General features: G+C 43.7%; 1 protein-coding gene across 2 annotated transcripts; it reads left to right on the top strand.

The window, feature by feature from the left end:
* Window positions 1–280: 280 nt before the first annotated feature.
* gpd1l (glycerol-3-phosphate dehydrogenase 1 like) lies at window positions 281–8,840 on the top strand. 2 transcript variants are annotated; one of them, XM_076096421.1, is made up of 9 exons: window positions 281–449; window positions 1,740–1,914; window positions 2,108–2,248; window positions 5,422–5,560; window positions 5,929–6,041; window positions 6,525–6,761; window positions 6,852–6,958; window positions 7,663–7,788; window positions 8,238–8,840. In XM_076096421.1, the coding sequence occupies exons 1-8, from the start codon at window positions 406–408 to the stop codon at window positions 7,757–7,759; spliced, it is 1,053 nt and encodes a 350-aa protein (XP_075952536.1). In that variant the 5' UTR covers window positions 281–405; the 3' UTR covers window positions 7,760–7,788; window positions 8,238–8,840. The 2 variants fall into 2 exon arrangements, with proteins under 2 accessions (XP_075952536.1, XP_075952535.1); XM_076096420.1 differs by having other exon boundaries at window positions 7,663–8,840.
* The last annotated feature ends 2,274 nt before the right edge of the window (window positions 8,841–11,114 follow it).

Below are 11,114 nucleotides of genomic sequence, written 5' to 3' on the forward strand. Positions count from 1 at the left end.
CAGGTATCAATACATTCCGTCTTCTATAAGGTCATTTTAGTAGCCCAATAAAGGTGTTTGTATTTTATTATATTTATCATGAAAAACACAATATCTGTTGCATAAGTATTATAAATCATAACCATTGTTCATTACAAATTATGTTAATCATTATCCATAATTAAGTCACCCTGTTATGTAATCTGGAGGCACCGTTTACGTCAACACACACGAAAACTACAACTTCCAACAGGCTTGTGCGCGCGCGGCGCATACTACGACGTCATCAGAAGAAGACGCACTGCTCGAGCTCGTCTCGTTCGCTCGTGAAGCGGCTAGCTGCATCTTCTGTAGCCCCACATTCATGCTCTAGCCAGCGTGGAGGAGTCACGAGAGAGCTCGGCTGAACACAGGAAAACATCACTGATGGCCTCCCCGCTCAAAGTGTGCATCGTCGGCTCCGGAAACTGGTAAGCTGTCAGGCGGGCTGGGGTGATGGGGGACATGATGCGCTGTTGCAACCTGTTAGGACCAGGTCCTTAGTGCCGCCTACTTCATGTTCAAAAGGGATGACCGCTCGCTCGGCTTGCGGATGTGCCCAGCTCGTCAGTCTTGAGAGATTTGGCGCCTAAACTAGCTACCGTAAATGGTATTGTCTCTTCACGTGATTGAATAGAAACTTGACATTGGACAACATCAAAACGCATTACCCAGCAATCATCATTGCATATCAGTTTATGACAAAAAATACCAAAGAAAATACGAAATTATTCATTTTATTGATTGCTACCAACTGAAAACCGTGACAGAGACAGGTTTGCCTTTTAAAGGGTTTATATAGCAAATGGCAGTGCAGGTAGTGTTTTTATTGGCTTATTTTCTGTGGTGACAATTTGAATCACTTAGGGCTCACTCTCTGCCCAACACATAGTTGTAGGGCCTGTTCTCTCTATGGGACCCGCCGCCACCCTTCAGGCCTCAGTGCAACCACACTGCCTGCACTGCCTATATTTACGCCCCTGGTTGAGACGTTACATCTGTGAATACACGGACTGTTGATGGTGTATTTCAGAGCATGACTGGACACTGACAGGGCTGGGTGTGATGATAGTAAAGATAGAGTGCTGCAGGGATGACATGTTTTTGGAGGCCAACCCAGAAGTTAGCATCGCACTGGTTCCCTCCACAAAACAGCCAATGGGATTTGTCCATTGGATTTTTGGATTGTTGCGTTTTGTTCAGCAAGATAATCCTCACAAATAAACACCACTTTTATGTTTTTTTAAGTATAAAGCTAAAGTTAGGCTTTAAACGAACTATACCACAGTCACATGGGTGCGAGTATATACCCAAGGCTGTAAAGGTGGACTAGTGTTTGGTGTGATGACATTTTGTAGTCTCAGTCATTCCTGCAGCACTCTATATATACCTTTTAGGTGAGAGGTCAGAGGACATGGTCTCTGCAAGCCAGAAGAAGTCATTGCCTTGCTCAATGGCATTTCGGTGGAGGGGGGGGTCTTGAACCAGGGACGTTTGCAGGATAATTAACGTCGGGGGCTAGAGCCTCAGCCCTTCAGGAAGAACCCTTTTGGAACCCTTATTTCTAAGAGTGCAGGGAGTGAACGCTTTCAAATGTCACCAGTCTGGTCTCACAGCGGCCCTTTGTGGTTCAGTAAGCGTTCCGTGGAGGTAAAGTTGGGGGCTAAACGTATACAGCAAGTGAAAGCTAGCTGACCTCCTGACCTCTGCGTTGGTTGCAGGGGCTCGGCCATCGCCCGGATAATCGGAAACAACGCCACGTCGCTTCGTTTCGCCACCACGGTGAAGATGTGGGTGTTCGAGGAGAACGTCGACGGCAGGAAGCTCTCCGACATCATCAACACGGAGCACGAGAACGTCAAGTACCTGCCCGGATACAAACTGCCCGAGAATGTGGTGAGAGATCGAGAGAGGATTACAATCTTCTTCTAGCTGTGATGAACTTCCAGTCAGCGAGAAGCCATCAACACAGTGTCGCAACCACATTTAAGACCGTTTTGTATCCAAATCAGTGCTCGCTGAGACTATAGGAGGCCCCGCCCCGTGCTTCGTTTTGATCCGCGTGTCCCTTGTTGTTTGGCCCTCACAGGTGGCTGTCCCGAAGCTGCGGGACGCCGCGGAGGGAGCCGACCTGCTGGTGTTCGTGGTCCCCCACCAGTTCATCCGCAACCTCTGCGACGAGATGGTGGGCTGCGTCTCTGCCAAAGCTCGGGGGATCACACTCATAAAGGTACCGTCCTCTGACTCACGCTGCTCCTCTGCTTTAAAGGAGCATTTGTAGAATATTTGTGAACTCTGATAAAACATGTTTTTGGAACTTAACCACTGCATTGGCAGGAATATTTGAATCTGTTTAAAAAATCGAAGAAATAAAAATGTAATTCATCAAGTTGCACAATATTTCCCCTCTCGTGCCGTGTCTTTTCCTCATGCTGACACATAGCGGATAAAAAACAGGTTCACTGCTAGTTAAACATGCCAGAATTAAATCCTCCTTTTTCAGCACCATGGATAGCGCCACTCTGCCAGGCATGCCAACACACCTCTTTAAAATAGCACAAAGTGCTGTTAACATAAACATAAATAGGCTACAGTGTACACCTACGTGTCAGTATGAGAATGCTTTGATGACAGACTTCTCTCTGACTTTTAACCTCATCTCAGGCAGGAAGGAGGCCAGCCCTGGTCCATTTACTGAGCTGACACTAAAAGTCTATTTCTGACTTCATTTTGTCCCCACCGGGGATAAAAAATACTTTTGCAGAGGCAGGGACATAAAGACCAGACTAGACGAGACCCAGCTAGTTACCAAAACATATTCAAGTTCCGGTTGTATGATGATTGTGGACTCTCAGCTTTATTCACATCCTGGTTGGAGGAAGGGTACTACAAAAATGAGATTGTAGATATCTGAAACGGGAGTTTTTCCACTTTTAAGGATTTAAAGACATCATGAATTTAGTTTCCGCGAGTAAATGTAAATATTTTCAATTTACAATTTGTAGTATTGTGGAATTCTTTTATTACCACTCTGACTTGTGACAATACAATTTTGAGCAGGATAAATGCTATTATGCATATCTAGTCGCCCCCGAGCGTCTGTGTCAGAGTGATATCCACCCAATCCAAAGACGAGGATTGTAACCAATTCAATTTAGTTATACAACGGTGACTGGGTGTCAAAAAGAAAATCTACTCGCGAGCAAAAGAGCAGTGATACTAGTCGTGCTCAAAGCATGGTTTTCTCCTCGCAGGCAGCAATCTCTGCTCGCGAGGAGATATAAAAGTGATATAAAAGCGCTCGTCAAAGTAAAATACGCACGCGGCTGATTAATTTGCACCCGCGGAACCTCTACACACGCGATCTCATTTGTGCTCTCGGATTTGCCTTCATACCCCTTGAGGGACGAATAAAACATTTTGTATTGTATGAATTGAATTGAGCCCTAATTGTTATATATTTCTACATTATAAAAACTAAACTTAAAAGTCCATGTTTTGGTAAAATGCTGCCAAAGATTTGACCACACACATTAGTGTGTCATTGCAAAACTACATAACCCTGAAAGAACTAGCATTAGAAACAAGAAGCGAATCTTCACACCGATTTAAAAAAAAAAAAAAAATAATAATAAAAAAAAAAAACCAACAACAACATTATCCTTAAATATAATTTAGCTACTGCACAAGTTTTCATCAGGATCTGTTGTATGGTTGTGTCACACCGTTGAAGTGGCTGTAAATCTGCTGAAACCTGCTATTTATAGAACATATAATTCCTCTCAAACAGAACGGTCAGCTGCGTTTCCACTGCGACCCAGATGACAGAGATGAAAGCTCACACAATCTCTCCAGCTTGTTTGTGTGTGCGTGTGTGTGTGTGTGTGTGTACAGTGTGTGTACATGTTGGAGGAAATAAATCCCCGGCTCTCCCCAGGTAGAAAGGCTGAGGACGGGGCCCATTATGGAGAGCCTGGGTTTATATCATCTCAGGCTTTAGGCGCTGTGGGACTGAGGGAGACACCGAGGCTGTATTTACCCTCAATTCCTCTCAGGAGAGAAAGTTAGGAGCAAACTAGGCCACAGCTGTTGCCTCGCTGTCAGTTTTGAGTATAACTGACCCTTCAGAATATAACCGTCATTTCAACCAATACAAACATACCCCAAAACACTTTAAAAAAAGTTTGTTCCCTTAGCTCAGAAAATAGTAGATTATCATGTCTGGAAGTTCTCCTTTTTTTCTTTTTCAATAAAAGCAGATATGGCAACGAGCACATTCATTATAAATCTGTCTTTGAACTAAATTTGGCCAAATAATATTCAATGAAATAGCTACAAGCCAAATACAAGTGACCGCAAGGCAACAAGGTCGTTCACATGTGGAGGTGAAAGTGTTCAGCACCGGACAGCTCCCATGCAGCCACATTTAACAACTACACAATACATCCAAACTGTAAAAACGTTTGGGTCACACGACCCCATTGAGATACTTTTACTATTTGGCTGATGTTACTATTTTTGAGTTAAGGGCTTTCATTGCCTTTATTAGGGCAGCTGGAGAAAGACAGGAAGCGGGGAGGAAAGAGGGGATGATACGGAGCGAAAGTGGTTCCAGTCCCAACATATTCTCTAATACTGGACAAACAGGGATATAACTAATCTGACTCCAGGAAACAAGCACCAAACACATCTGTCGACATGTTGGGCTGTAACTTTTAAATGTATGCGTTACTATGTAAATACAAAGCTTTATAATGTGTTTGATAGTTAAAAGTAGCATTTCAGTGGCTGCAGCGGTTAATAATCAGTCATTTCATATCCTCAAAGCGCCACGGTTTTATAGTTGTTAAATTCAACTTATTAACACTTCCTGTGTGTGTGTGTGTGTGTGTGTGTGTGTGTGTGTGTGTGTGTGTGTGTGTGTGTGTGTGTGTGTGTGTGTGTGTGTGTGTGTGTGTGTGTGTGTGTGTGTGTGTGTGTGTGTGTGTGTGTGTGTGTGTGTGTGTGTGTGTGTGTGTGTGTGTGTGTGTGTGTGTGTGTGTGTGGTGTGTTTGGTGTCTCTGTGTGAGTCAGAACCTGCGTCACTGTTTTTGTGCTTCAGAGACACATTTCAGTCCAAATCGGGAGCAGCAGAGGGAGTCAGGGGAAGATGAGATGAAAGTGTGAAGGATGAGACGTTGTGTCTACTGTTCTTCTCCTCATCATCATCATGTTCTGCTGATGTTAAACACCTGGGGTTATTAAGTGTTATGGCCTCTTAGTTTGCAACGACAAGAGTGTGCGTGGCATTAACACAATACTTAGACGTACATGTCGTACCCTCCGCCTCCCCTCAGCTACCATGTCTCACCTTCTTCCTGCCGTCTCACGCTCCTCTCGTCCGTCTGTCTCCGTGTCTGTCAGGGTATAGATGCGGGTCCTGGGGGCCTGAAGCTCATCTCCGACATCATCCGAGAGAAGATGGGGATTGACGTCAGCGTCCTCATGGGAGCAAACATCGCCAACGAAGTGGCCGACGAGAAGTTCTGTGAAACCACTATCGGTAGGAGGGACACAAGCGGCTGTGCAGTAACTCTGAAATTATAGAAAATAATAGTTAAGCAATAAAATAGCCCATATTATGAATTTGAGCCTGACCAATGCTGTGTCTGGATGTTAGTTTCCAACCTGGGCTGCAAAAAGAGGAGTATCTATTTTAGGAAGCGGCATTAAAAATAAATAGGAGGGTGAGTCATATTTTGTGTGTTTTCTATTTTTAAATGATTCAGTTTGAAGCTGAGTTTCAGACGATTTCTTTGTTCGTCAAGAAGCTGACAATATGTACTGTTCACACAGAGCTTAATGGCTGTCTTAAAAAAAGAATCCATAATCCATATAATAATGTGTGTGCGTGTGCGTGTGTGTGTTCAGGCAGTAGGATTCTGGAGAACGGCCTGCTGTTCAAAGAGCTGCTGCAGACTCCAAACTTCAGAATCACAGTGGTGGATGATGCTGATACAGTGGAGCTGTGTGGAGCGCTGAAGGTACACAACCACACTCGCACACTGAACACACATGAGACTGAGGAAACTGCTATTTCTGTAGTTATTGATTATTGTGTATCAGGGTTATTAGTAGTCAAATCATCCAAAGTGTTGGAACCTTGCTGTTTTTGCTCAGATTTAAATTGTCAGTGGTACAAATGGGAAACTGGCAAGAATGGTACAGAAAAGAACTCGTGTTCAGCATAACGGGGCAATTTTATAAAGGAAATAAAAAAGTGTCTGTATCTGACAGCGTCTCAGAGCAGTGTTTGAGATTTTCTATTCCTCTGTGATAAAAACAAATGATGTAATCTAGCTATAATAATGGTGTACTACTACTACTCACCTTAAACCGGAACATCAGTGTGATGACGACACCACCACCACCACCGTCCAAGTCATTGGTTGCCGATGCATTCAGGTGCGCGTAGTGGACTGTGTGTGTGAATGTGTGTGCTCTCCCTGTCTTCATCTCCGGAGCAGAACATCGTCGCGGTGGGCGCGGGCTTCTGCGACGGGCTGCAGTGCGGCGACAACACCAAGGCGGCCGTGATCCGCCTGGGGCTGATGGAGATGATAGCCTTCGCCAAACTCTTCTCCAAGAACGGCACCGTCTCCACGGCCACCTTCCTGGAGAGCTGCGGCGTGGCCGACCTCATCACCACGTGCTACGGCGGCCGCAACCGGCGAGTGGCGGAGGCCTTCTCTAAAACGGGGAAGGTAGGCGCAACGCGGAGTCTGATGTCTCTGCAGCGTGACTGTGAAACACTTTGCACGCGTCATGTTTTTTATTTTTATTTCCACTCTTAGAGCATCGAGGAGCTGGAGAAGGAGATGTTGAACGGTCAGAAGCTGCAGGGTCCTGCCACCTCAGCCGAGGTTTACCACATCCTCAAACAGAAGGGCCTGGTGGACAAGTACGTACATTCATCCACCCATCTGTCTGAAGTTTTGTTTTTGGCATTTAAAGGGGCTCCGTGTATCATTTTAGCTCTTTACTGCAGCAATGTTTAGAGCACCAAGTCACCAAGCCAAATTCCTTGTATGTGTCCGGTACTTGGCAATAAACAGTTTCTGATTCTGAGCTACAGGAATAGTTTGACACTTCCTTGCTAAGAGTAAGATGTTCAGATGGATGTAAACATCCAACGTATCCTCGTACAATCGTTCGTATGATCTAATATGAAAAGTTACTCTTCTTTTTTTTAGTGCGTTTTCCTACGATAATCCGGCAACACGTGTCAATTTACGCTCGTTACTTGCACACAGTCTTTTCAAGATAAACTTTCCGTCTTCACAGGAAACTGCTCCGTTAGGTTTGGGCAACAAAAATACTCGCTGGTTAGTTTTAGAAAAAGATTGTAAAATACTAGTTAAAAAATAGTTTTAAAAAAGTGATTTCGTAGGACATCTACGAACTACATTGCGTTATTTTTCGTAGGTATAGCTACGAATGCTGGCTGAGGCCCAGCCTGAAACCTCATGTCTGTGTAAAGGTCTTCAGCTTGATGCGTATAAACTGGGCTGGGCTTTGACACAGCACGTTCGATCCATCGGTGCTCCGGCGTGCCTCCCGATGATCCCTCTCCAGTCTCTGATTCTCTCCGTCCTCTCTCCACAGGTTCCCTCTGTTCACGGCGGTCTATCAGATTTGTTTCGAGGGGAAGCCGGTCCAAGAGATGATCTCCTGCCTGCAGAGCCACCCGGAGCACATGTGATCAACAGTCACACCAAGGTTCAGCTTTAGGTACTAATGCTGTCATAAAAAAGACAATGTCCTTTATCAATTCTAGTTAAACCGATATGGACGAATGAAAGATCATTTTGGACCAAATACCTCTATTCACCATTTTTACAAAATATTTACACAATGGGGTTTTTGATAAATTATCATCAGTGATGTGGATATAGTGACTACGTGGGTAATGGCAAGTAATAGAACATTTAAAACCAGAAAAACACAACACTTATGCCATATAACGATATCAAAATCTAAGACGATGTCTCATATCCTGAGATATATCCACATTTCATTTCTTTAATATCAGAGTTATCGTCAGTACCGGTATATCCCAACACCCCGAACCTTTGCAAACATTTCCAGGTTTGTGACCGGATATTTGAAATGGAAACTGTTTTCTTACTGTGACAGTACAGTGGTTTTCTCTAGTGACTTTCTTAAATATCAACATGCAGGTGCTGTCCATTACTTGAGACGACTCAGAAATATCAGCAACTCCGAGCCAGTCTGCTCATACTGGTGCACGTTAGTTATGTCCTGCACAAGCACAACAGCAATGGACATTTACTTTGTGTGTCTCAGTATTTTTATAACCTCACAGGGTTTGTATTCGTACGTTTTCACTGCCACTCAGGGGCACATACATTAGTGTTAAACATTGTCAAAAGGAATAAAAATAATAATAAAAAACGACCCTCCCAGTATCCTTCCTGGGACATCTAGAACTATACATTTTAATATTCTGCCTCTTAAATGTCTGTTAATCATGCCTTTGGATAAACCAGCATTAGCTCAGTGTTCCATATATCAGGTGTGTTTCTGTGAGCGTTTCTCTCTGAACTGCCAAACTGTTGCCAAGTAAGAAGTAGTAAGTCGAAGTCTTGTATAGAGTTCTCTTCTATGTAACTGTTTGGTTCAGTGTCCTCTCAGTCCAGTTGGGTCTGTCACAGATGCTTCCCGTTGGAACGTTTAGGGAAGCGGCTGTGCACCAGCTTGAACCCTGAATTATTTTGTTTGTCCTGTAAAAGTGAAATGTGTCCATTAAAGCATTAATCTCACCTGTTGTGTACCTTGTACTCATGTCTTTTTGAGCCGCCTCCTGTGTGTGTGTGTGTGTGTGGGAGTGGGTGCAGTACCTCACTTGACCCAAAGAACGATTTCTCTCTCTGGTTTGCTCCAAGGAGAATCAAAAGAGGACATGTCACGCGTCAAATCGTTTGGGTACAACACATGCGCGGTAAAAATCTGGTCTATACTCGCCGAAAAGGCTCCTGTAACCGTTCGACATTACATATGTTTTACCCAGGCGGCAACCTCTGGTTCTGCCGACTGACGGCAATGAAGAAGTGTCTTAAAACCTGCATTCTCTCTACTGTCCATCAGGGGGCGACTCCTCCGGTTGTATAGAAGTCTATGAGAAAATGACTCTACTTCTCTCTTGATTTATTCCCTCAGTAAACATTGTAAACATGAGTTTATGGTCTCAATCTCTAGTTTCAAGTCTTCTTCAATACAGCATGATGTTCATTTAGTAAATGATGGTCCATTTAGAGTCAAACAGACCATAAAGCAGAGTATGCTTTAGGGCGGGGCTACCTTGTGACTGACAGGTAGCTGCCGCTACCAGAGACGTATACAGCGTCTGTCATTCCTCCGCATCCCAAATATGGTAACTTCTGTTTATCAGTTGCAAAAAAAACAATATAGCGACGGCAAAATCGCCGAAACTCGAGGCTTTAAAAGCGGCAGTCCCACAAACCAACGGGTGATGTCACGACGACTACGTCCACTTCTTATCTACAGTCTATGGATCAACTCCACTGATATGACGCGTCACTTCTCCTCTTACTAGTCTTCTTGGTTTTGGTTCTGTGTTTTGGAGTCCACTGCACATGTGCAGAAGTGTCCCTTTCCCTGTGCCCAAATGCCTGTCAGAGACTTCAAAAGGAGATGAGAGTCAAATGTTAAACCCTCATCATCACACAATTCATAATACACATAGAATAATAGGCAGCCTTGGAGGTGTCCCATCAACACTTTGACAGTTAGTCGTATCCGTCTCTCTGAATATAACCGGGCCTCTTTAACAGGCACAGAGTGGTGAAGACGTTCATGTGAACTCAAATAAAAGGCGGATACGTGGCAGCTTCACTCTTCACTCTGCAGCCCTCTTTACTTCCTTGTTTCAGGGGCCTTTTTGCCATCGATCTTCAGCAAGTGAAACACATGCTCAGTTGGACTGAGGTCACATGACTCACTTTGCCATCCGAGAACGTCTTTATCCACGAAAGACTCCTTGGTTGCTTACACACACACACACAGACGTGTCTAAGAGGTGAAACAGTAAATGTGACAGTATTGAGTGCATTTAAAGCTGCGTTGCATCTATACTCATTTGATTTCTTATAAATTGGAAAAAAAACAAATTGTGCTTATTGTTCTTGAGATGTTTCTGATCAGCTTTTTCAAGATTGGGTTGCTATCAACAATCACACCTAAATACTTAACTTAGATGGCCTGCACTCTGTCCTTTACTCTAATTTCAGGAAGAAATGGACTCATGATAGAGATCAGCACACAAACGCTTTTGGATACATTCAGTGTAAGATGAGAGTAAGTCGACCAGTCTACTGTGGCTGTCATGCGCATGCAGTCGGATATTTAACTCTCAGGAATTCTGTGCTTCAAGCTTAGATTCAATGGGTTAATCCATGAGCACCATTTATACAGTGAATGATTGAAGCTTAAAGCATTTACATAGTGAGACCCATTCAACAAACACAGAAGGCAGAAGCATGGCAAAATATAAGGATGGAACATTATTGAGATTGAGAACAGTTTTGCAGGTCCAGCCAAAGCTGTGATGTGACTGAAAATGAATGAAAGAGATGCTTGATAGTATCGGGCTCTGCAAGGCAAAAACGGCAGCGGAGCCGCCTCAAGCTCAACTCTTTTTAAATGTATTTCTACACATGTAAGTGTTGCGGTTCGTCACCGGTGAGCATCTGAACCCTGAAGTGGTATTACTGTATGGGTTCAATTAAATTACATTTAAAAGGGTTTTATACCAAACTTTTCCCTGATTATGTTCAACTTCGAAAGACAGTCATGTCCTGTTGGACGGTCAGCAAAAATAACTTTTTCTCATTCTAGGGTTGATTGACTTAAGTCTTCCTTTTGATTGTTGTTATTCCACATGGTAGAGCCATATGGGCTACAGTTATGTACATAGTACAACATTTGTGTATGAAATTATGGTAACTTCACAGGTCATTTAACTGGTCATCTTTTAAAAAAAATAAAACCCTCTAATGTTGTTAAATCTGGATGAA

The sequence above is a fragment of the Anarhichas minor genome, unplaced genomic scaffold (assembly GCF_050575085.1).
Source record: "Anarhichas minor isolate MPS153535 unplaced genomic scaffold, ASM5057508v1 ptg000022l, whole genome shotgun sequence".
Classification (NCBI taxonomy): domain Eukaryota; kingdom Metazoa; phylum Chordata; class Actinopteri; order Perciformes; family Anarhichadidae; genus Anarhichas; species Anarhichas minor.